General features: G+C 33.7%; 1 protein-coding gene across 4 annotated transcripts in view; it reads right to left on the bottom strand.

The window, feature by feature from the left end:
* LOC121323252 (rho GTPase-activating protein 15-like) overlaps nucleotides 1-27,653 on the bottom strand; it is a 200,223-nt gene that overhangs the window by 154,734 nt on the left and 17,836 nt on the right. For all 4 annotated transcript variants that reach the window (XM_041264200.1, XM_041264197.1, XM_041264199.1 and 1 more), the window contains exons 5-7: nucleotides 27,546-27,607; nucleotides 25,746-25,833; nucleotides 22,388-22,477 (exon numbers count right to left, since the gene is read on the bottom strand). In XM_041264200.1, the coding sequence (XP_041120134.1) occupies nucleotides 22,388-22,477; nucleotides 25,746-25,833; nucleotides 27,546-27,607 (240 nt within the window). The remainder of the gene's footprint in view (nucleotides 1-22,387; nucleotides 22,478-25,745; nucleotides 25,834-27,545; nucleotides 27,608-27,653) is intronic.

Here is a 27,653-nt window from a genome sequence, read left to right on the forward strand (position 1 = left end):
AATTGATTTGCATTTTTGTGTTGTGAGTGTTTTGGCAGTCGGTACACTAGTCCAGATTGTAACCCCTATTTCTGCCTCCAAAGCCTGCCTTGGAGGAGTGTCCACAGAGGGATTAGGGATTTAGTGAGGAAGGTAAGTGTGACTACAAGCTTTGGCTCACCATCTGCTCCCCAGCAGAGCTTGGGCCAACCTGTGCAGCCTGCAGCAAAGACCTGGGCACTGTGCTAAATCCACTCCTGTCCAACCTGGCGCTGTCAGCACATCACCATCAGGCTGCTGATTAGTTTTAAGAAGCAGTCCATATGTAATTTTTTTTTTTTTCTTTGCATGTACCCATATGTGCAGTATGCATATTGTATGTGTGCATGTAATATAATTATACTAACCATATCAGCATATTTTCTTAAAAATCAACAATATAAAACATCTAAAACACACATACTATGATATATTTGATATAGTTGCAAGAAAAATTTTAATTTTGTGGTAATCTTCAACTTTTTTTAACAGATACAATTCTATTAAACAAAACTGCAACCATGAAGTGAACAGGCTCCAATGCATTTGTCAAAGACTGAATCTACTAGGCTACAAAGGGTTGTTACCAGTCAAGTGTGTATAGAAATATCCCCTGTTAGAGCGGAGAAAAAGAAATAACATAACCAAAAGAAAAGGAAACATAATACTCATTATTAAATTGCAGCAGTCGCCTTTGCCAGGAACCTATTTCTCATCATTAATTATTCATATTATACTTCAGTAATCCAATACTCAGGTGAGGATAACAGTGATAGAATGTGCAATTTCAAAGCTTAATGGTGATGGGTAGCAGAATAAGGGATTACAAATATCAAATACATCACTAATGTGTGTATAAATCTAAGATGAGCGCAAAATCTAGTTTTATGTTTATTTACTTTATTACATTATTTCCCTGGAAGGGAAACAATTATGCTGACCTTTTCATAGATTTGAGAAGTCTTACTTATTGCAAATGATGATGTCCAAAGCACATTTTCAGACTAATTTTAACATAATGAATTACAGGCATTACCGAATAACATTTGCCCAGCAATTTGTGAACGACTAAACTGCATATTAATCACAAGGAAACATTACTATTTTGAGGATAAAGGAAAAATTTGCAGCACACCTTAACTAACATCATATGTGAAAGAGTCTGTTCAAGTGGTACCAATCCTGGAACCAGTCATCCCTACAATCTACAGAAGAGGATGCATTTGTATCATACTGGAATAGAAATTCTTTAATTCTACACCATACAGATGAATTGGAAAATATTTAACCTAAAATAAGTCAGCAAATATCTTAAAAATTCTGTATAAAATAAAACGTTGTTGATGAACTAAGGATGTGATCTTCAAATTATTTATTGATATGTTTGTCTATCTCAAAAATTCTACATAAAATAAAAACAATTGAAATTTAAACATCATTACTTGGACTTCCCCCAATTTAGCATCACTCTAGACATAAATATATTCATAATGAATTAAGCTCCACTGTATTAATGTGTTTCCTTTTTAAAACGTGTTCTTGGTGTGGTGCTAATGGTAAAATTAAAGGTCAGACAAACAAGTCAAATTGTACCAAACCAACTTTTTAATGCTTTGTGGTCCTAGTAAATGTATTCACTGCAACATACTGTAGTTAGCCAACCCTATTCCCCTTTGTAAGGATTATAGTAACAGAGGAATCAAAAATTATCTTACATTATGCTTACATTACCAACTAGTTTCTCAGCACCTTCATGAAATCTCATGAAGGCTCTGGCTAATGCATAAATTATTCATCAACATTAGCATTGCCCTGCACATGGCATTCTGTGCCAAGTGCTCTCTGAGCAACCATTAAAGGTCATGTTTTGATGACTGAATGCCACATAGGCACCTTTTTCCCTTGAGAGGCATTCCCCAGGTGAATGTGAAAGGTTAAAAATTACCTTCTGAGCAATGCTGTCTCCTCTGGAGGTTTTTAGGAGTTGTTTTCTCTCTTTTAACGATAGATATTTTTACACAGAACTCGCAGCAATACAACATTCTGAAGCGTTTGGAAGGGACATAACTTTGGGAGGAATACCCCAGTTGACCAGGACATGTGGAGGTTAAAAAAATAATAGATACATAAGGCCTGCACATAAATGGCTGAGAAACCAGGGGGTGATCTGTAACTCTTTAATAGTATGAATCAGATTTTTAACTCTGTGTCACCAAAACATTCCTTGATAAGACAACCTGGCAGTGAAATTATTAAATGAAAAAATAGTTATAAAAGGAAAACTCCCCAAAAAAACAAAAAAATAAACATAGGCAGTTATTAATCTTCTTCCCAGGAGTCTCGTTGCACTTAACTCCGGTTCTGAAGATGCTGGCATGCCCGTTGACTGCATTTATATTCCTACCACAACATCCACAGAGCTAATAGCAGGGTTATTAGCATAACAAACTTAAATGTTCTATATAAATAATACTGTTTCAGGATGCACTCGCTCAGCTGACAGTATTTAGGCAGCAGCTCAACATCTGTTTATGAACACTTTGCCTAATGATATCATCCGAGAGCATTAAGTGTGGCACAGATCTGCACAGAGGCAGGTGCAGCTGCTTCAACTACCCATCATGCCGAAAGAAAAGAGCTGCATCCCCCATCCGGAAACCCATTATTAGGACAATTTTCTTCGACAAAAAACAGCCCTGTGATTTCAATCTGTATATCACCTGTAATTGTAGTTTTTAGCAAGTCGCAGATTCCATACATTTAGTGGTGAACTGCAATGATGGCCTAAATGCTGAAAGCACATTTGTGCCACCAGCTGCAGAGCCTTTTTTTAGACCCTGTTAACAAACTGCTGCTAACAAGGCGGTACTCAGAGTACAGCTTTGTTTCCTGTCCCTGTTTGCTCTGTTTGGATCCACACAATTATGGAAATTATTTATTATTCATTTCCTACAAAGGCAAGGTTCCTGGTCACTTTACCCTCACTGACCAGCTTCAGTGACTACACAAGTTTGGACATGTAGAGTTATTTCACTCTAACTAGTAATTAAAACTGCTGATGGATGGGTAATAGAATAGTGAAAGAAATGTTTTGTAATGGGGAGAACACCTTGTGTGATCTTTCTCTGTTTTATTTTTTGTTTCAACTGTTAATCATAAAAAAAAAAGAAACTAAAGTAGTTGTATTTTTGAGGAAAAAGGCAACAGCTGCCTAATTGACTAATACAAAAAGAAGCTAGATTTCTTATTTCTGTTCAGGTGTATTTCTGTTCATGTGTGATTTTTGTCAGAACCTGAAGATCCTACTGTTTTAGTTTAGATTACCACTTATTTGCTGTAAAATAAATGTAATTTTCAACCAACTGCAAAGGAGTTGTACAATCTTTAAAAGTATTATCTACAGAATGACAGTTCGAACCAGTTGCAAGCTGCAAGATATCAGCTTCCTTATTCAAGTGTGTCAAGCATTCCTAGGATACAGTTACAATTACAACTTGAAATTACTGTTGCTTGGTCAGTAAGGTATGTTAACATGTTATGTCCATTTATGTGATGATTTGAACATGCATACTAAAAACTACTATTCCCAGCCAGCACTGCTGTAAACATGCTAAGATGCCACCTGATAATGAATGTGTTTATATCTTTTCATAAACAAATAGAAAATAAACAAATAAAAATGTTTAAAGAAGCGTGCATTTACAGTAACTGATGAGATCTTCAATAATTACTGCATGTTATGTATTATTTTTTTAAATAAGTTAATATCCTATAACAAGCATGCATGAATTTTCTGTTTCAGAAAATGTCACTTTTCTGTGTTGAACACAGTAACAATATTCAGATATACCGTATTACTTCAATTTGGCACTGCTGAGTTTATTTTAAATTGATCAGAATGACTGCGGTCCTTAAACAAGGACGGCGATTATATGTGGGCAGCCTTTATTAATAATACTATGCTTTACAAACGCTGCAATATTTTACATGATTTAAGGCATTTTAGAAGACTCCGATCTGCAGCATAATACTCCTGTGTGTTTTGGGGATTGTACACAGTACATTTACTGACAGTTAACGAGAGCCTATTAGGTGGGAGTTGGGAGGTCAGGGGAGTACTGTACCAGCGAATCAGGAGTATGTATTGGTTGCTATGGGGCGGGACAAGACAAGGAGAGAGAACGGTCGTTGGGTGTGATGCAGTTGTTTTTCTTAACGAAAAATATCACCTCTGAATATCGGTTTGATTTCTGTTAAAACTAAACTATACCTTACCTGGTTATTATTTTTTATCATTGTAATTTACTTGCTTGTCTATAATTTTACTATAAGAGAAACCGAAACTAAATCTTATCATAGATGGTAAGTATGTTTCTTTTTTTTCTTTTTAATATAATTGTACAGGACTGAGTAAAATTCCAATTGAATAAAAAATAAATCACCTAAACCCACTACAGGGAGATGTCTTCGGCTAGCAAGTTTCAGATAGTGCTAGAGTGACCGACAAAGCTCTAAGTTCCTGCGAGTTTAAATTTTCACCATCCAAGCTGAGGACGAGGTAAACAGACAGCCCTTGTTTTATCCCCTGCTGTGTTGGCTGTTGGGACAGTACCATAAAATACAATTAGCTTACTCAGGTGTGTGTACATTAGTTTGTATTACATGGGGGATTGAGGCTGCAGTCTCTTCGGGGGCGTCACATGCACATAGCCAGAGTTGCGCGTTGCTTTATTTATTTTTTGATCAGGGGTAGAAAAAAATAGCTTTACGTTTCTTTATTTGAGGGCGGCGTTAATTTGAGTGAGGCGTTAATTCGAGGGCGGCGTTAATTTGGAGTAATACGGTATTTTGTTTTTGGGGATATTTAATTCCAAATACACAAACTATAAATGGAAAGTTCTCTGATATGTTCCTCTTGTTTCAGTGCATGCTGCTTTCATCAGCTTATGGCATGTTAACCTGACTTTCTGATTCCAAAGATCATGAGTTTGCTTTGAGCACTGTTAGTAAAATAGGAATATGAACTAGCCCTTCAGCTATTTTCTAATTCTTGATTTCACAGGACATTTGAATAACTTTTCTCAGTGAGTATAAGAGCATTTTTCCCTAAGGATTAAAAGAAAAAAAAAAAGTAAATGCTTGACCCATGGTGCACACTGAACCAAGAACGTGTTCAAGACAAGCCTGGCTTTACTGTGGACACTCCAATCCCAACAAAGAAAGACCTGCTACAGGCTATAAAATGTTCAAGGGATTACAAAAAAAAAAAAAGAAGAGAATTATGTATTTTTTTCCTGTTAAAAAATATTTGTAATAAATTATAATAATATAATTATAACAATGAAACAGTGATAGTTTTACATTTCTTGGGGGGGGGGACCTGTTCTTTCAATATGGCATCAGTTAAGTGAATGCATAGTAATATGTTTAATTTCAAAGGAACTTTATTATATTTCAAAAGGACCTTCAAAAAGCAGCACCATCAAAAAGAGTTTATTTAGCTTTTATTTATAGCTGTTCTAAATTCTGAAGGTTTGTATGTAAACATTCAGACAAAAGGCCTAAAAGAAACCTTACTTTTGTTTCACTTCAAGGGATTATCACAAGTTGTTTCTCTACCGTCATACAGGATGTCGGAACAACGGGAATCCGTCATTCTTCAGATAATAAAAAAAAAAAAAAAAAAAAAAAAAAAAAACTACAGAAATGAGGGCCCCTTACTCATAGTATGTTTTTTAAATATATATATATATATATATATATATATATATATATATATATATATATATATATATAAATATATTGATTGTGAGCCTTTGATCGTACACTCGGAAATCTAGCACTGATTGTCTACTAAAAATACTTCCTCTGCATCTGTCAAATGTATAGTGCCTTCACATACATTTACATGGTATAATTATTAAAATTAATCATAACTGTCTGAAGTTTCTCTAAGAAGTGGACAGTACAGTTTGCACAGATATGACATTGCAGACAAAGGCTTTGTTATATAATTCCTGCTTCAACAAATTAAAACATGATGCTGAAAAATCTGAACCAAATGTTACATTCACACACACACACATTCCATGTATGTATATAATAGATATATATATATATATATATATATATATATATATTATATATATATAGATATTAATATATATATATATATACGCGTTATTGACCGAAACAACATCTCATACCATTGCTTTAGATAGCCATACAAAACGAGAGAAGTAGCTTAGGTGCTAGTCCAACAACATCTACGATATTTAGACACCAAAATGGTCCATGATCTTTAAATTAGACAAGGTCTTCTTGTATGCTGTTTGTTCACAGGCTAGAAACCTTGGCATTTTGTGTTGCCCTGGCAAGACACTGTATACTTCAGACAATCACTATTTGCATTTATTCAAAGGCAGGCATTTTTTGTCAGTTGATCAATACAAGGATTATAACCTACAATAGGACCATCTGAACCATTGCTGTCATGAGACCTAAAGGCTTGTACTGCAACCAGGAAAAAAGTATTCCAGATTATCCCCTCCACTATCTTAAATCCCGCCAACATATCAACCCTAACAAGTGTTTTTTTTTTTTTTTTTTTATCAAAAGGAATTTCTATGCTTTTGTTATTTCTCTTTTGCAAGTAAATTACACTTTTTAGGATTTATTAAGACAAGAAACAATTTTCAAATAGCAGGTCAAAACTGTCTTCGGAAATATGCTCATTACTTTCTAGCCTCAGGAAGTTTTTACGACTCAAATACATCCATCTTCCTTTTCTTTCTATAGCTACATTTTCTAGATCCTGTTGCCGTGCCTAATGCTATAATGTCACAAGAGTTTGTACAAAGCAATGCTGTGATTTTTGCTCACAGCAGGTGTTACACAAACTCTGATCAATCATTGAAGTGAATGCTGTGCAGCAACATGACCATCACTGCAGCAGGCAGATAAAAAACAAAAGGCTTTTAACAGTAATATTTTCTCTTCCCAGTTGCTGAAACAAAAATGCATCAAAAGCATTTCATTTGTTTTACTTTTGTATCTTGTTCAGCAAAAGTTTCATACTTATAAACAGTCGTCCCAATATATCTGACGCAATTAAGAACTTTTAATTATCTAGACAATGACAAATCTAATTGGCCTTCCCAAGCTTTTACAGATGTTATACATCCATTTTGCTTCAGCATGTGCTGTTCTTTCTTGTAATATGAAGCAGCCAGTTCACCTGTGCATTTCTAAATTTACAGTACAAAATGAAGAACCACATTGCTGCTAGTTGACTCGTGCAGATATTTTCAGTTTACAAATAAAAATAAGTCTCCCCTTTTTACCCTGCTATTTTGGAAGTACCTTTTTGATAATTTGGGTTAACATGCACCACTTTTTAGGGAAAGAAATGGTCCAAAATTAAAATGATCTAATTTATAGAAAGAATATGGGAGGTTATATTTCAATTTTTCTGTCAGTGTTCCAAATTGGCCTTGCGCGACTGCAGATATCATTCAGATTTCTTAAACTGGATTTATAAGAATATGTTCGAGGTGTTGAAGACAACAAGTGCAGCCTAATAATAATAATAAATACCCGCCAGTTGAAGTTCTTATATTTTTGTTATTATGGCACCAGTATACCAATGTTATTCAAGTTCAACAAACTCCTCTGGAGATAATATGCACGTCTGGCACTTTGTTTTGTAAGTCTTGCAGCAAATTGATACTCAGCCCCACATTGGTCTCTTTGAATAAAACTGGATAAACCAACAGGTTTGTTTTCTTCTTAATTTGTTTTCTTTTTTTCTATTTTTTTAACACATTGCTTGTTTGCAAAACAAATCGTGCCCTATGAATTAGGTTTAGGAGATTTAATTTCAGCTCTATACACTTCAGCTCTGGAAACTGTAGCTCTATAGCCTGGTGCTGAGGTTGGTAGGCGGTGGCAACTAAGATAATTTGATACATTTATGTACAAATGTGACTTGGTATCCATGACAGATGTTACTTAAGACTATTGTAACATGCATTGCATCTTTTCTTATTTTTACATACTATCAGCCTACAAAGGAAATTAATGGAAAAATTGAGAGGTGAAGTAGAGTATTACACCAATCCATGACGGCGAAACTTAACAAACTTAAGAGACTGATGGCACAGACAGCGAAGTATAGTTCTCAACAAAACTTTATAGATAATTGTATAATAATGCAGTAGTTCCAACTGGTTTTAAGATAAAACTAAGTGTGAACATGAAAACTAATGAAGCAGAAAGATTAAATGTAAATCATATTGAAAGAGACTTTGTTTAAGGTAATGGAGAAAGCTAACTTGACATTGGCAAGACAAATTAGAGAAATAAAAAAATAAATAGAGATTGTTATAAATAACATAAATTGCATGTTCCCTCCATCAAAAATTAGACAGTTACTTTGTAAAGTAGAAAACCTTGAGAACAAAAGAACATATGCACAACAAAAAGTTAATTAAATTACACAAGTTAATAGGTCAACTGGGATTACAAAATAGAATAGGTCTAGAATTTTGTAAATCTGAGAATAAGGAAAACACTGCTGAAACACTTTCTATTAGATTGCTTGAGGAATGTGAATATAATTGTTATGACGGCTACAACATAGTTTAAATAGAAAAGGATGGAAACTTTCTTTACATGTTTAGGGTGTGGTTTTATATGGCTCACAAAATGAACATCGAACAATTAGACATAATGTAAAATAACTAATGGAAAGTAATATAAAACAATATGACATGTACATCGACTCAGTGACCCATATTGAAAAAATGAAATTAAGTGATGGGTGTATAGATTCTTGGGCTACAGAGGCAGAAGTTCTGGCAGCTGTAGACCTTCAAAATAGGCCCATACATAGACATAGACTTAAAGAATATGGATTATTTTGAATACAAAGACACAATAGAAACTATTAAAAATAAGAACAATCCAATGAATCTTTTATATAATAATAATCATTTCTCAGTAGACAATGGTAACCGGAAGAAAATCTGAATACTGTGGCATAATTAAGAAAGATAATCAAAATAAATCTAAAACAGTAAAAATAAACAAGTTTAAAGCAATGAAATGCAAAATAGAGAATTAAACATGAATAGGACATATCATTCAAAACAGAAAGATAGGAGACCCAAAAATGGAAAAGGTAACACTTACACTAAAGATAAGGCAGAAGACAGCATTTAATTTATCAAGCAAAACTTAAACCACATCCCATAAAGCAGTATTGAGTAAATACATGGACAAAAGTAAAACATAATTAAACATAAGAACAACACATCCATTAAAAATGAATAACTACTGTAAAAATAGCAATGTTTAGGGACTAGCCTGTGGAAAATGTGATAAAATAAAAAGTCTGAGAGACTGGAACAACTTTTTATAAAAATTCAGAACAACCTTTCATTTAATTTGAAATCATAATAAAAAAATTACAATAACTCAATAGTACAGCACTTCACCAGTCAAGGAAGTTTATAGTATTAGAACAGCTAAAATTAGACAATGCAAAATATAGAAGAATAAAAGAAAGTAAATTGATAAATAGACTGAACACGATTATGCCAGCGGGACTCAACAGAAACGAATTAACTAATTTAACTCCAATCAATATATGACATTTAAATAAATAAATTTGTCAAATAAAGTTGTGCATGCTGATGCACTGGGGAGGCCAAATCCTCAGAGCCAGCCTTGCATGATAATATAAATATAAGTTTTTATAAAATGGCTTGGATAAATTAAGTGCTGTGATTGGCTGAACAAGACCACTTGAATGTGCAGTAATAATTGTCTTGCTGCATGTCTATGACATCACAGACCAACTTACTTACCTGATCTATTAATAATACTACACCTTAATAGTAACAATTAACTGAAAAGTGTTTCTGTAGATAAAAATGTCATACAACTGAAACAGCCTTTAAATCACTCAAGTCTGTTTTTTTTCCATCTATGTCACTAAGAATTACAGAAAAATTGACAAATCTACTGTGGTATTTATTTTGTCAGAGAACAGAACAAAGAAAACTCAGAGGCAAGCAGTAGCAGTAACACTATTCAAAAGCTATCTGAGAAATCACCATGCAAGTCTCATTCAGCATGTAATATTATACATGCAGCAGTGTCATCTACTTAAACTAAATATCACCTTCTAAAAGTTCTGTTGGCAGTTCTGTTGAACATTTACTGGAACCTGCTCACTCTGCTGTATTGTGATGGAGAGTTGTATTATCTGGTCTGTGAATTAAGATATGTTATAGTTTCTTTCCCATACAATTACACAAATTAAAAAAAATAAAAATTAAAAATTAAAAAAAAAACTATAGTTCAGTTGGATTTTTAAATGTGTTCATGTAGACCTACACTACTGATCCAATTAGTTGGTTCTTTAACCAATTGTCTAAATACTAGGTTAAATTAGTTTACTTTTTGTTTGCCAAAAGTACATGCAAGCATTTGCTAGTTACAGTAGATTCCCACCAACTTTGTATGTTTTAAAAGAACATTCCTTGTGTGCTAATTAGCCACGGAATATTACTCCAGATACTCCAGACAGGTGTTTGTAGCCTGTCAGGGTCACAACAAGTAAATCAGCATGAGCTGTACTAAAGAAAAAAAAAGTGAATTACAAACACAAAATGTGTTCATTTCATCTTCCATCTGTTATTAAGTGTTCAGTGCCAATATTTCAGTTTTACCAGAGCACTAATGATTATGGAAACAGGTCTGTCATTTAAAAAAAAAAAAAAAAAACATTCCAATAAAATGTAAAGCTGTTAAGAGCAACTTGGTATGGTATGGTGTGGCAAGGTGCCCCGCCCCTGTGTGTATTTTGTGTTATATGTTGTGTGCTAATGTTGGTGTGTAGTCATTGGTACACTGGATATAAACGGGTCTGTGTAACACGAGTGTTTAAAATGTACATTTGTATTTAGACACAAGGATTGCACAGCACTTCACTTGCAAGTAAAACATAATAATACGTGAGCATGGGGATTTGCACTTTATTAATTCACGTGCAGTTGTACCACGACTCCAATTGAATGATTGATTATCAATTGAGTCTCGGTACAGCTGCATAAAAGCTGCATGTTTTCACCCACTCTGGGTTGTGTGTTCGGTGAATGGAGAATGGGATTGGAGACGGTGTTTAACCATGTTTGTCTGTGTAGTCCGTTTTGTTTGTCTATTTATTTTGGCGAAAGTGCCATGTCCTGTGTTTTCAGTTGTGTCAACCTTTTTATTTCCTGACTCTCTGTTCACTTATTAAATGCTGAGCAAGACCATTCACTCAGCTCCACCAAACTCCACCTCTCTGTTGCTTATTTCCTGGTTCTGGTCTGATGCCACCCATTCCCGCCGTCTTTGTGACATATGGCTATGAAATATTACAGCTATCTTATAGTACAGCTTCATCTTGTTTACAATAACTTTGTATCATCCTGATGACTTTAAAAAATAAATACAAATTAAGCACCCCTGTAGCCTTAGAAAGGCTCTTAAACATGTATTAATTCTGTTGTCAGTTTCATAAACTGCATTGTCAAATCAAGACACATGTATATAACACATGTACTGTATATCACAAATCATATCATATCAGGTATTTTCTAAAGTAGATTAATAGAGGCGGTCTGTTCCACACTTATTGTAGATTGCATCTTATCCATTTGTACCCTTTATTAATGTTAAGGGGTTCCTAAATAGTTTAATATTTATCAAATATTACTATATTATATATATATATATATATATATATATATATATATATATATATATATATATATATATATATATATATATAATATAATAATCTGTTTTTTCCGAGCTTATCTAATCTGTCCCAGACTTGTTTATAGCCAGCCATTAAAATACACTTACTGCACTATAATAAACCATTGAGTTAATTATACCGAATCATTAATACACCAGTGAAACTGCAATTCCATGCTTTGCTGTTACTGTTATTCTACAGTCTAAAAAGTATTTACTATACACAAAAAACACCTGCTCAATGCACCTTATAATTTTAAAAAATATAATAAAATGCAGTGGACATTTTGAAAAAAAAGTACCATTTCATAATTGCATTCAGGCGTGATGATGCCTTCAGCACAATCTTACATCAGTGACACAGTGGCAGGTTAGATACTGTAGATTTCCATCTATTGGTTTGTGTTTTGTTATAGATTGCCAACTGTACTTTGGTTACGCATTGAAGAAGAACAACTTTATTATTAGAACGTAAGAGTTGTTCGACTCTGAAGATAACATCTTGTTGAGCATAAATCCTCTAGACCATAGTTCCTGAACTTGTTTTGTGTGTTTGTACTGTAGCCTACACCAATAAAGCTTTCCCTTATTAATTCTTAAATGAAATGTTCTACTTTAATTACATCCAATGGTCTTATTGATGACTATGCACTGTACCGAATGACCTTTTAAACACACAAAATATACGCAAGCAGCTTATTTTTGTCCAAAATCAGTAAGCTTTGATCTTGTGTCTCTGTATACGACAATTTATGGGTACAGATTCTAAATGTGACGTGGGTGTTCTAAAGCAACTGCAGGTTTATCACATAAAACAAACGTAAGTGCAAAGTTAAACTGGTGGGGTTTTTTTTTTTTTTTTTTTTTTTTTTTTTTATAAATCTGGGATTCACTGTATCAACATTTCCCATTGCTAAATGCTGAATGATAGATGTTAAACCATATGAACTCTATGGGAACTTTTCATTGTGTTCCTAATGGAAAAATAATTTCTTCACTGGGTGGAGGGGGGCTATTTGTGCACATGAAATTTATAATCTTTGAAAGGGTGACCCTTAAAGAGTTTCTAATGCCTACAGTCATGACAAATAACTGAAGACAAGTATTCATATTGTCATTAAAAATACATTCATCTGTAGATGCTCTGAGCTTAGTGGTGTGGGAATGCATGTAGCAATTATTCATGCAATTAATTTCATTGTGTTCCTTCACTTTTGAAAATTAACTCTTAAGAAAGGCATATACTGTAATTCAGGCCTGTCATATCAAGACTGGATGGATATCAGAAAATGAACCTTGTACATGAATTCGCTAAATAGTAAGGTATCATAGAAGTGACAGTGAAAGGCACACTGGGAGTAATTTCTGGTTTCTTTGTCTTTAAATATGACCTTTTGCTGACCAGGTTCCACAGCTTTGGTCAAAGCTGTTCAAGTACCTTTCCTTATTAAAATAGAACTTATTAACAATGTTTACAAATGAGGAAAGCTAGATAAGATGTAACCCTGGACAGACTAACTGTGGTGCCCAAAACAGTTTTAATGTTTAATATTTCATGGATAAGTGCTTCAGAATCTCATGCAGATTGTAAATTGCATCAACATTTTAGACCTTGTATGGCATCATTAGAGCTATAAAATATAAACATGAGGATGAAGCGCTCACTGGTATACCAGCAAGAAAAACTGCTTAATCTTTTGAAAACACATCATGAATTGCAGTACAAACAAGTACAAATTGTAGCATTTTTTTGGGTTGCCTCATTATGGTGAAATTCAATCTTTTTTTTTTTTTTTTTGCACATCAGATAACTGATTAACATAATACTAAAAAGGATAAGCTTCTGAAGAAGTGTGTTCAATATACTAAAACATGCATGTGTTTTGTGCTTGTTCCTGTGTATAGCCTGTTTCATTCATTAACTAATTTTGCCAAGGAACTCAAGTTTAAGCTTTTAACTTTAGAGAACAAGTGGCTTCTTGAGAAAGTAGCTGCAGCTGAAAGTGTCAGTCAAAGATTTACAACTTTTTCTAAACTTCTTGGGAAGTGCAGCTGCCTAAATGAGAGGGATTAAACTAACACCCTGCTTAGAGGAAGAGCAGGCCAGGATTAGGGCACTGGGCTTGGACACAGCAACCATTCAAGCAGGGACCAGAGTTTTTTAAGAGGGGGGAAAAAAACAGTCTTGCTCAGCCCTCATGGGGATTCACAGCTGAATCGCCTGAACAAAAACATAGTCAAGCACTGCCTTGTCAACAACATGTAGAACGCCCTGCCTGATAGCCTCAGAAGCCCCACGTGGCCAACTTGAACCAAGAACAATGATAGAAAACAGGTGGTTGAGTCCACTGCCACAAAAATAAAAAAATAAAAAAACCTGCTTATGAAACCCAATCCAGGTACCCCCACAAATTGCTTTATTCCCATCCTTGAAGATACAGTGTAATTTTCGCACTTCGCATTCAGAGCGTACAGTATATCACCCATGAATGTTATAACTGTTAAAAGAATTTGGCAAAATATACCTGTTAATGCGTAGCAGGACTGATTTATTTATTTATTTTAATTAAAATATATAATTTGTTTACAGTGGGTTCAAATGCTCCAGTGTGAGGGAAGAAATCTTGTTGCTCCCGGATGTTACCATGGAGATCATACTACTTTTTAGGCTTTCAAGTGATTCCCAATCATTAACATACCAGCAGGAACCACAAAAAGTAAAGGAACAGCCTTGAGCAAAGTTATTTTGAAGTATTTTACCATCCATGCAAACAAGGTGAATGGTGTTTTACAATCATTATTACAAGACATCAAGTCATTAGAAAGGATTGGTAACACAGGGAAGTAAGAAGACCAGTAAAAGTGCATCTTTCTGTTCTGTGGTGGATTGTTATGAATCATCTAAATGTATAACATAAATGTCATAACATGGCTGTCTACATTGGAACTCTGGGGGAGTGACCAGCATCTTAGTGTGTCTGACTCCTGAAATGGTTGGCTCAGCTTTTCAATTGTCAAAAAATGGCAATTAGACAATCTGGTAACCTGGCAGATGGTCATGCTAGTCTATATTACCCTGAGCACTGTGTTCCTTGGTTTCCTTGTCAATGTCACTATCTTGAAACAGCAATCATTAGACCAAACAAAAGATTGTGATGGTCAGGTCAGCTTTTATACATAAGAGGTAACTGTACTTGACAGGTGACAGGTACATTGTCAACATGCAAAAATAAGAAAGCAGCTTAGTAAATAAGATCTCATAACAACCCAACTGAGAAAAGTGTATCTCTGCTTGCAATTAGTTGTATTTAAACGTATTGTGTGATTAAGAGTAATGGTTTTAATGGATACATATTTTTTTGTGATAATATATAGCAACTTAGGGAATTGCACACTAATTACCATAAATAAGATTTGATAAATGCATTTATTCTTGTAATTTGTTCATAAATTGTGTTAAAAAGATTACAGCAGAGAAATAACATATGAAAACCAACATTTACATTATGTAATTTAAAATATATTCTGCACATTGATTTTATTTTAAAGTACCACTAGTGGAGGTTGCATATAGTACAAATAAGAAAAACTGCTATATGTGAACCCAAGGGAAGCTGTATCCAATTCTGTTTGCCAAAGCTTAGATCCATCATGTCATGCTAACCTATTGTACTACATCCTCTTCCCTTTGCATGCTCTAACTATTTTCTGTTAAACTAAAGCTGTCACTGAGAAAGCAAATATAAAAACAATTTTGCAAATGCGATGTCCACTTCTCTTCTGGAATTCTCAGGAGCCAGGATTTTTTCTCTCTCGCTCTTTATCTTGTGGTGAACGTTGACAGACCACTGGACCTTGTTGTCAGCCATGACAAGCTTATAGCTATTTTGTAGAAACTAGAGAAAAACAAAAAGGCCTCTAGTGTGGTGGTTAGCTATCAGAAGCTAGGCTGTGCAATCAAAAGGTTATTTGCTTACAGCCTTTCAAAGCTGCATTTTCAGCTAGAATCAGCTTGCTAGGTTATGGAAGTGCACCAATTGCTCACATTGAACCATTATAAAAAATCTACTTGCTGAGAAGGCGGCAGGAACCATTTCATCCAGTTATGAAGCAGTTTTATGTCTCTATTAACATTTACTGTAATGCACATGCCCCTTTTCTCTTCCCAAATGGTCACTTAGCAGATCTTGTTGAAAATATGATTTATACGTAATTCCGACTTATCACTGAGATCTTAGGGCCTGTGTCTAACAGGAGAATCTAGCTGTGGGATACTGCAGTTGTATTTAAAAACCTATTCATGTTTAATTGAGACAATAATTAAGGTAAGAATGCAAGTAATGTGAAATAATGTATTTTTGTTTAAAACAAAAAGGCAAAAATAAACTTAAAACCTGACCCTGTTAAACAAAAAAGAAAACAAACTTCAAACCTAACCCTAATTGTGTTTGTCCATTATTTTAGTTGAGGATCAAATGCACAAACAAGATATGATAACCAGTGTTCAAGTACTAACTCACAGCATTGATGTTCTTTGCAGTGTATTGAAAATACCTTACTAGCTATATAAAAACAAATCTGCACTCATTGTAGTTCATGCAAAAAGCCTTTTATATATTCTACCAGGTTCCAGTCATCATTTTTTAAATTATATTTTGCATAGTGACGAGGGCAAGCTTTCTAACAATGTGACGCTATATATTATTTGTATATATTATACAGTTTAGTATATTGTGCATGAATTAATTGTTTTAATATCACAATGCAAATCTAAATAATATGTTGCCTTATACCTTGTTAGAAAGCTTACAATCTATGCAGTATAGGTACCGTATATTCATCATCTGTATTTGACTGGTTTTAATACAGATCCTCCTAATTTATCCTTTACACTATGATGTCATTACACTTAAGTTGGAATTCGAATATCTCCAAGACACAAGTGAGAATAGGCTCCAAAAAAATATTGTCCTTAAAGTCCTACAAATGCAGTTTAGTATATTGTGCATGAATTAATTGTTTTAATATCACAATGCAAATCTAAATAATATGTTGCCTTATACCTTGTTAGAAAGCTTACAATCTATGCAGTATAGGTACCGTATATTCATCATCTGTATTTGACTGGTTTTAATACAGATCCTCCTAATTTATCCTTTACACTATGATGTCATTACACTTAAGTTGGAATTCGAATATCTCCAAGACACAAGTGAGAATAGGCTCCAAAAAAATATTGTCCTTAAAGTCCTACAAATGCATGATTCATTTTGCAATTTATGAAACTTTCCCTGGTTATGTGTCCAAGTTATGCAGCCCATACATGTTGGGCAGAGTAATCTGAGGCTCTAGACAAGTGATTTACAAGGTAATGGCCTGCGCAACCATCAGATTCCAGTTCACTCTAGGTTGAACTTCCATTGAAGGAACTTGGAAGAGGGTGAGGTTATACATTGAGGGCACTAATCTATTACACCTCCCTGTCATTTTAGTTTTGGACATTTTCTGCATACAATTTAAACACTGAACCTCATTTTATTGCAAAAACACCGGTGAATACAGGTAATGGCCTGCGCAACCATCAGATTTTTTTTTTTTTTTTTTTTGGGGGGACACTCCACTCACGTATTACTTCACATAGTAAACTAACTTGTAGGTTTTTTTTTTTTTTTTTTTTTTTCAACTTTTCCAGCCAAAGAGTTGTTTTTTCCAATCTTGGGAATTCTCTTCAGTTGAATTGTTTGACTGAGCTTTCCTGCTTTATTTTTTCTCAGAAGGTGCACATTTCTCAAAGACTAATAACATTCCACCCAAGAGATTCCCATGAGCTACTGCTCAGCAACACCGTTTCAGCAACAAAGCAACAATACAGGAAAACAACTTTCCAAAATCGGCTGTTTTTAAAAAAAAAACAAAAAAAAAAACACAAAAATTCCTTAACCACTTAAATTCCTTAATATATATAAATATGTGTGTGTGTGTGTGTGTGTATGTGTGTGTGTGTGTGTGTAAATTTACTTTAAAACATTTCTAAATGTATGTGCTAAGAACAACTAAGTTCTAATCTAAGCAACATTTATTACCCATTTGTACTTAGAATAAATGAAAAGGCGATGTTTGTATTAAGAGATGTATATAAACATTTTATTAAGTCAGGTCTAATGTCACCTTGGTTTGTGTTTTGTTTTTAAGCTACCACTATGTATAAATCTACAGCCCTCTTTGCATGCAGTACATTTAAATTAATCCATGCATCTGCCTGTTGCTTTATTTATTTTATTAATAAGGGTCTGATTCATGTTTTAAAGAACATTAATGTCTGGGAAAACAGCTAAAAAATGCATCCTTTTTACAAACCCATTTATACAAAGTCTTAGGCTAAACAGTGCTATGAGAAATTTGAAGCAAAGATTTGTGATTAGGTCCGATTATAGGATACGTACACCTGTCTTTGCAAATAAAATAACTAACTGTATTAAAAAATAAAAATAAAAACAGAGTTCCAATAATAACCATACATTCTAACATGGTGTAAAAATATAAAACTAAATGTTATTGAAAGCAAATACACCAGATGGCAGCACTGTGACGTATTTCATCGTTCAGTATTATAGGCAGCACCCTAAACCTACACAGTTTTATCACAACATTTGTGCAATACAAATTATTGCAAAACTATATTTGTATCAATTCAAATAACAGGTAAAAAAAAACTGGCCAAAGGAAGACTTTGAGGCCCACAATAGTGTTTTTTTAATGTACATTTTTTCCCCTTTATCTAGTCTTGTAAAACAAAAATCAGCACTGGTATCCTTACAAACTTTTTCTATCCAGCCTTATTACACTAATTTTAGGTGAGATCCATAAATTAGTATAATCAAGTGCATATCTAATTCATGAAACAGATTTAGACAATATCATTTCAGTTTGTTAAGGGTATTTATTTATTACCGCTAAAACATTAGAAAAAAAAAAGATCTTACTGCAATTTAAAAGGTTAAGTGCATTAGTTCCTAAACAACACTACAATTACTTAATATGTTCCATAACAGCAAAACTCAAAAGATCTTCTTGCATGGATACTTTTGCTACAAGATAACGTACTTTATTTGATGCAAACAAAACTGAACATAATATTTCCTGGAACAAAATCCTTTCAGAAATACTGGTGAAGCCGAGCCCCTCTCTTTGATTTTGAAACATAATCATTGTGCAAGCTGACAACGGTAATCGAAGGCAATGCAACCCAGGAGGGTAAAGCAATCAAAATGAATCTGCTTTCTTTTAATCTACAAATATGTTGGTCTGAAAGATCTTAGAGGTTTAAATGAAAACCAGATGTAATACTGGAACGTGGAATACGTACAAACAAGTAATCTGTTGATTCACAGAGCCACTGTAAACATGAAAAGGGTGTCCAAACTTCTTGTTCCAAAAACTTTCTAGATTGGAAACCACATTCAGGAAGTCTATATATATATATTATATATATATATATATATATATATATATATATATATATATATATATATATATATATATATATATATAGGGTATACATTCTTGACAATTTGATGTAGCCATGGGGAAAAGGACATTTAGTTTTCTCTTTTTACAGTAACTGATCTATACTAATAGATACTAACAGTTTTTACTTTAACATATTACCTGTTAGTATTTTTTAAGTTTAGGTATATCTTAAATGAATGACAATAGTCTGATTTAAGATCATTTTTCAATTTATTATTCCAGCTTTTTTCCTTTGTTGGAAAATTATCTTACGCAGGAAAACAAGAAGTAATGCATGCAGTGCATTAATGTATCCTGTCACAATGAGAAAGACGGAAAAATAAAACTGAGCATTATCAATCACTTGTGACTACACACAACATATTCAAGTAGTAAAGAAAACCCAACAATATTAGTTAAAGTTAGGATAAGGTGTATTGGTAAAAGATAATTGTGTGGCCTAAAGCAGATCTAAAAGTTAATAGTTAAATGATGCAATAATATATTTTGTCTGACTGTACTGATAATTGAACAGCATTTTATTTTTCTATTTTGTCAAATATTGTTCTTAGTTTCAGACACACTTACTCTATTAAATTAACCTCTTACCAGCATGGTATGCCTGATGATATATTGACTTTCAAGTTGTCTCAGACAAGCTTTAATAACTGGTTTTACTACATATTTTGGAAAAAAGGGTTAATTATAGCACATGAACAGCTTTATGATCAATGTGGCAAGTTATTAAAATTGCCCAGCCTAATAGACAGCACATGTTTACTTGGTGTAGAAGATAACAACACATTAGCATATCATCGTAATCCTTCAAATGTCCCAAAAAATAAATCTTTAAATCGTTCACAAAATGATGTATGGAGAAAATTATGCATATCCTGGATAATGCATACACACATGACTAATGAAACGCTACACTTAAAGTCAAATCAGATGCATTAAACTAGAGCATTACATACTATAAAGAATCCATGTGACATTAATCAAAAAACAAAAATGAAAATGAGAAATCTAGCCTGATCCCTCCCTCATTTTAAGGACTTTTTAAGGTCCCATGCTAGCTAGTCAACAGTTTAAGAGGTATGTCTATTAAAATATATTAAAAGAAATACAGTATTACCAACTAGTACACTCATTTTAATCCTGCCATTGACTGACAATGCTGTCAGACCTCAAGATGGGTATATATAGTTATTACAAGCATTTCTCTGTCCATTATTTGAGATTATGTTGTAATCCTTTTAATCCTTGTTGCATTAAGGTTTCAGTCAAAATACTGAACAGTAAAATACCACTCTGCAGCAATGAAGTCTGCAGCATGTTATGAGATCTGGAAGCTGCCTTCATTTCTTTTTTGCATTACTCCAGGAAAGCCAAACATCTATGATAAACAGAGCAACAGTTGACACCCTTTACCCTCTGTTAACTTGGTTTTAACATGTATTTTAATTCATTGCTGTGTTGTTCCTATTTTCTGCCACAGATAGAAATAAGAAAATACAGAAGTACAACAACATGTCACATACTGTAGAACCTCAACAAGATTTCTATGTATGGAGCTACATGTTTTACTTGAGTGTGACATGTACAGAAACAACTGAATTGAACTCAAAATGTAGAGAAAAGGACCATTTGCTCTAGAACTCTGGGTAAGGACATTGCTTTGGTAACTAGGTTATTGTTTGCTTTTAGGACTTCTGACCCTCAACCCTGGCTTGGTTCCTAGTCATAAAACCCTACAGCATTACGAAACTTCTCCTTGTACGTGACGGCATGGCCCTCAGAATACAACCACAAGTCAAAGAGGGTAGGAATCCTACAGAAGCTTTCAAAAATGCTACTGACTCAAAAGTAGTCCACCATTTGTATACTAACATGGCACTTCAAAAAAATAAAACATTAACCAGCCAGGCACCATGAACTCCATCACCAGATCTGACGATGAAGCGAATAATTGTTTTAAGGTGTAGTGAACTCGGAGTTAAACATTCTAAATTTCAATTTAAAAATGTTTACCTCTGAGCTGACTGCACTTAAAAACCAAAAATTCAACAGTATTGGCTAGTTGTGTATAGAAGTAGACGCACCAGGATGTACTTTGTAAAAGTTGCACTTCTTGCTGTTACAGCATTTGCACATGTTCAGGATTGAAAACAAATGCCAATCATCAAGTTACTATTTCTTAGTATCAATAAACCACAAAACTATTTAACTAAGTATCACTCAGAGCTTTTTGCAAAGAGTAAAATACATACAAACTATTTAAGGCTCAATTAAGATAGATACAGTTTAAAACAGAAATGGGACATTACTATTGAAAGAGTACATGGATAAAACCTCCAAGTTTCATTTTGCTAATACAAATAATCTATGCAATTCCTCTTGAGCATAATATATAGTTTTGTTTTGGCTGGAATGGCTAATGCTTACTTTTCTTTCGCTGTATCAAAGAGACGTACCTCATTTGAAACCTTAGCATCAGTATAAATAAACAGGACAACCACAGTCAGTTGAATCTGTGCCCTGTTTAAGCATTCTGCCAGAAGGATATTTAGTTAAACCAGTGTTTGCTGGAAAAACAAAATCCAAAAAGGAATGACCCGATAATCTTTAAAACATATTAAATATCTGTTACATGACCATAAAACTTGTGTAAGTCGCAACATTTTGAGGCTTGTAATTTCACTTAAACACCAATTGTTGTAATATAAAACTGGATAGATAAGTTGCTCCCCTATTTACATGTGATATCTGAATGTATGCAATAACAATGTGTTGGATAACAAGTACTGTAATGGAATGTAGTCTGGATTGTATGCATATATGGCTAACTTATAAATGGTTGGAATATGTCAATATTTGCAGGTTCCTCCTCATCACTATTATGAAAACTTGTATTTGAGGTTATTGATTTAGTATGTCTACCACTGAATTCCACACACAAAAATGATAGGACAATTTGTTCAGCATTCTGAATGCCCCCATGCTTTAACAGCGTAAACATGAAAAGGGTACAGTGTGCAGGCTGTCCTACCTGGAATACGTTCTTTCGGCTCGACTTTTCGGTTGTCCATTCGATTTGAGCACCATAAAGATCTACGGTCTCAGGCTTGCATCCAGTTTTCTGAAATAAAGACCAAATGGTATTCGTATATAGATTGGCTTTAGATTGTTTTTAAAACATGAGAATTAAAGTGTCCCAGCAGAGACAATCTCATGCTGAATATTTTTAAAGAAATGCTTTATTAATTGACATCAATATTTTTCAGTCATAGGCTTCAAATTACTTTGGGTGAATCGGAATTGCCTCTGTGATTAAAATTTAAAGATCTAAGTTTTGATTTTCTACTTTTCTTCTTTTGCATGGACTTGAAGAATTAAAGATCAAAGAAGCTATTGTGGGAAGACCTAATTTAATTAAACAAACAATAGAGCACTGTTGTGTAATTCTTTCTTTCCTTTATCTTAACATAATTGCAGTAGTGTTTGTCTACCTTTTGGTTTATTGTAACACAAAAGGTAAAACTAGGGCTGACTTTTAAGATAACCAGTGTTTTAAAATCAAACGTCTTATATATTAGCTTTCTTAAACTTGTTACTGGTCCCCTTCTAATTATGCTGAGAATCTGGTGCTGTTGCTAGCGCTATTTTTATTTATTATACTTTTATATTTAATACAGAACTTAATTGCAGGCATAAGGGCTCCATTCAATTGTTAGCTACAATATTGCTCAGTTGGACTGAGGTGCCAGTTCAGTCAGCCACTATGATTGGTGCACCTTGTTAATCCTTGTGGTGGATGCCCGTTGCTTCCAGTAACTCTGCCTGTTTGACATTCTATGTCGTCAAGCTAGATAAGATTTTTTTTTTCTGTCTGCAGTCAGGTCATCCATCACCAGTTGTTAGGCAAAATGGGCTGCAGCCTGCTACACAGAGGACACCATAGGGACATTGACACGAGTATGGCAGATAAAACCCACCACAAAAATCTGGCTATTGCTGGACATTTCCAAAACATGTGCATTTCGATTGCTTCCAGTGCATGTTGCTTCTGCCTAAAGAAAGTATTTTGATTGCTAATGGGATAATAATATCAATGGCCATATTTAAAAAAAAAAAAAAAAAAAAGTTTTTTTTTTTTTTTTTTTTTTGTATATTTGTTATAGGAGAATCTTACACAAACCGGTAATATATTCAAAATTTCAGAAACATTTGAAAGCTCCCAATCAATATTGCTACCAATATAAATAAATCAGTTAGTGAAACATAGAGAGAACTCCAACATGTTCGAGGGCCTTCTAAATATATATTTCAAATGACTCCTAATATAATTCACCCTAGAATTATGTACTGTGAACAGTTAGGTTATTTATTACTGTCCTTGTATACTTCTTTGACTAGATGGAGGTTGAAGGAATGTTTTAAATTATATAAAAATTAGAAAAAGGTTGTAAAATCTGTAGCTTTTTTAATATAAATACATGTTTTTTTTTCATATAAACACAGCATGCACACAATGATTTTCATCTGTTACTTGACATTGTTATTTCAGATAATATGCAAAGTAATATTTACTTTCAGGTTCACGTAATTAAGATTGCTGTATTCACATCAGAAAGTAATGCCTATTCGACTATTTGCTGTTTGAATTATTGTTTCTCGGCCCTACTCACATTAAGATGCATTTTTTATCTGAATACCTGTATGCAGCTCACACAATTATAACACAAAACTGCCTGGCAGAATGATTAAACAGTAAGTGGGTAGTATTTTCTATATCCATTTACTGGAACCTGAATACTTAATTGGACAATTCTTTCAAGTTTCTGAATGTAGCCTTGCAAATGTAACATTAACAAGTTTTGGAATTACATAATAATTATTCATAATTATGTAAGCAACATGACACTGAGAATAAGAACAATAGGGGACTGCTGAGGGGCACAGAGACTGATGGCTGCTACATGATTGCAAAGCCACAGAGGACTATTTCTCTAATGTGTAACTGCAGTCTTTGCAGACCACCAAGGGTGACAGATCAAGCACTGGTCACTCTTCTCTCTAGAACACTGATGACCTACTTTATTCAGTAGAGGTTTTATGAAATCCATCAGACTTACGCAATCAAAACTCATATTACAGGAATGCATTATGCTGTTGTCTTCTCAAAATTAATTGCATTTCTGGCCAATTACTGTACTGTCAAACTTCCAAATACATACAAAACAACCTCAACTTGTTTACTGTGAGTAACCTCCAATCCAATCCATCATATTTTTAGGGTCAGTTGTAGAGCAATTTGAAAATCAAAATTGTCAATGTCATATGTTGATCTGTGGTTTGTGTTGTACATTGACATTGTAAATGTCATAGTATTTACATTGTAAATCTGCTGTTTGTAAATGTTATGTGTGTGTTTTTTTTTTTTTGTTTGGTTTTTTTCCTTTGCAGAACCCACATATTTTTTGAAGATGACAATATTTCCCTTGAAACTAAAGTGGCAAGAACTATAAAAGATTGTCCTCAATTGTCCGATCTGAGAGAGCTTATTGATTGTGACTCCTGCTTGGAGTGCACCTTCCCAGCCGCCTGTCATACAGATATAGCCTGGCAGGTCTGACTCACCCCTGACAGCTCCACACAGCAGGGGGGTGAGAGGGATAGACTGTCAGACTCTGACCCATTCTAATCACAATGAAATAACAGACAGCTTCAAGGCTAGCTTTTCCTGCTTCTGAGCATACAGAGGTGAGCTTTTTGTTTTTAGCTACAAGGTGAGTTTTGCTGCCTCACTTGGTTATTTTCTATTTGAGCATATCCAGGGCTGTCAGATTTTTTTTTCTTCTTTCAAACTGTGCCTGAGGATTAAGAGGAATAGTTTTATTTCAAGAATCATATGATTGTCTGTTTAAAGGATAACATTTAGAAATGATGCCTTGCAAAATACAATGTCAATGTTATGGTATCATATATTGAATCTTTTTTTTTAAATATAGTCTGGTATATCCAGGTATGTTAATTACTCTTAGGTACACTGTAGTTACCATTTACTAATACTGACAAGAAGCACTTACACAATAATTGTAAGGATGGAATTCCACACATTATCAGTCTGTATTTAACAACTTTATTTTCCTGGATGCTGGAATTGTGGTCTGCTTGCTTTGATTTGAAAATGTGAACCAAGAGTGCATTCAGGAAACAAAAACCTAAGCCTGTCAAATGTTAGAGTGAAAACTAATTGAAACTTCATGTTGATGATTTTTTTTTTTTTTTTACTCTTGTAATATGCTGCCAACCCCTGAAATCAAATGCAATACAACAGAACATACAACTATAATGAAATATTAAAAGAAGACAGAATGCTGTAATACTTATACAAAAATACCTACCAAATTTGTTAAAGCCTGTTGTTTGCTTTCTTTGTAAAATAACAGCTTCTTCCCATCTAGAACAACCCAGGTTGAGGCCCAGTTTTTTCTACAGAAAAATGAATAAATACAATGACAAAAATGCACATATTAACTCAAAGATATGGCTCACTCTACAGGATCCAACAAAATTGTAATTTATTCGTATCACACTTATGATTTCATTTTTGAAAGATACTTAATTTCATACTTGTTTACTCTATACTTTGCAAGGTTTGAGGTTCAAAATGATATGCATATTAAAATTGAAGCTTAATAAATTCCATGTTCACATCTTTAAATTTGTCAAATGTGACCTCCCCTTGCTCGGTGGTAGGTTATGATGAACAAAAGTTAACGCAAGTACGATATGCAAAAAAGCTCTCTCTGTCAACGATGAAGCTATTGGGGACAGATTATAAGAACTTAACCTCTCAGCTAGATAAGAGAGACAGTTACATCAGGAAGGAAAAAAGAACTAGAACTGAATGTGGAAGCCGGAAGGATGAAAACATTGCTCTTCAAAACAGAAACAGTAGAATACAGGGCAAACTATTAAAAAACAGTTCTAAATTATAATGAGACGGAAATTAATTTGACTCTACTGAATACGATGCAGTATATAATTTAGCATTAAAAACATCTTAAATAAGACAAAACCTGTTATCCCTTGAAATATCAATCCAAACCATGTATCTAAATCCCAGTTTATATATATATATATATATATATATATATATATATATATATATATATATATATTTTATTTTTTTTTTAGAATAGTCTACTGGTCAGATGTAATTAGTCAGATTAAAAAATAAATACATAAATACATAAAAATAGATCATAAATATGTTGTCAGCCTTTGAAAAGCAAACATTTTAAAACTTTATGCAACTTTCTTTCTAAATTAATTTACTTACTTAAAATCTTAAACCTGTCTTATTTATCCAGTATTAATGTATGATGGATTTGTTGTTAGGTTCATAGCCTACTTTGTTGGGCCTGTTTTAGTGTCTTATGTAATACTTACACATAATTCAGAGTAACCTTGCATTTACAAGTGCAATATTCACTTTGAATCTTTGATATACTTACATTGTTTCTATAGGATAACCTCAATAATAAAATAGGTATTTATTTCCAGGTTTTATTTTATCACCAATTGACATTGTTATTGCTTAATATGTAAACCACTTTCAACAAACTACATATAAGTATTCATCAATACATTCTGTCAACTAAACAGTAAAAAACACAAGGTTTAGGATAGTGTGTAAGATATTGTAGCGAGCATGAGGGTAAGCAGCAGCAGGGCTGGTAGGTGACGTAATCACACACAGGGACATAAGCCCTTGCAAAAGAGACAGCTCTTTGGTACAGCGGTATCAGCACTATGCTTTAGTGCGAGAGGTCCCAGGTTCACGTCCACCTCTGTCTGTGTGTGTGGATTGCCTTGCCCTGCCTGTGTTAACCGAGATGTCACCAAATGAAGCTACAAATACAGTACAGAAAATAGAACAGAAAGTAGAAATGATAAATGGTACTTTCATTTCACTGATATTTGTCAGGTTAATAGAACGTTTGTTGGTACAGCATCATAGTATTTACAATGTGGTTTTATCAGATGGAGAACAAAAGAAAAATTGTAAATGAATATATGAAAATAACTTAGTCAGAGATAGCTAACAATATCTTCAAAGATTAATCTAATCTAGGTTTGTCTAATTGACATCAACATCAGCTGAAATGTATTTTAGAGAAGTTTATTTTTCAACATACCGTAACTTTTTGCCACCCTCAGCAATTTTGGCTTTATTCAGGTATTCACTTTTTTCAGTATCCTGCAAACAAACAAAAAAGCATAGCAGACTAAATAAAGTGAAGAAC

Source organism: Polyodon spathula, chromosome 11, assembly GCF_017654505.1.
Source record: "Polyodon spathula isolate WHYD16114869_AA chromosome 11, ASM1765450v1, whole genome shotgun sequence".
Lineage (NCBI taxonomy): Eukaryota > Metazoa > Chordata > Actinopteri > Acipenseriformes > Polyodontidae > Polyodon > Polyodon spathula.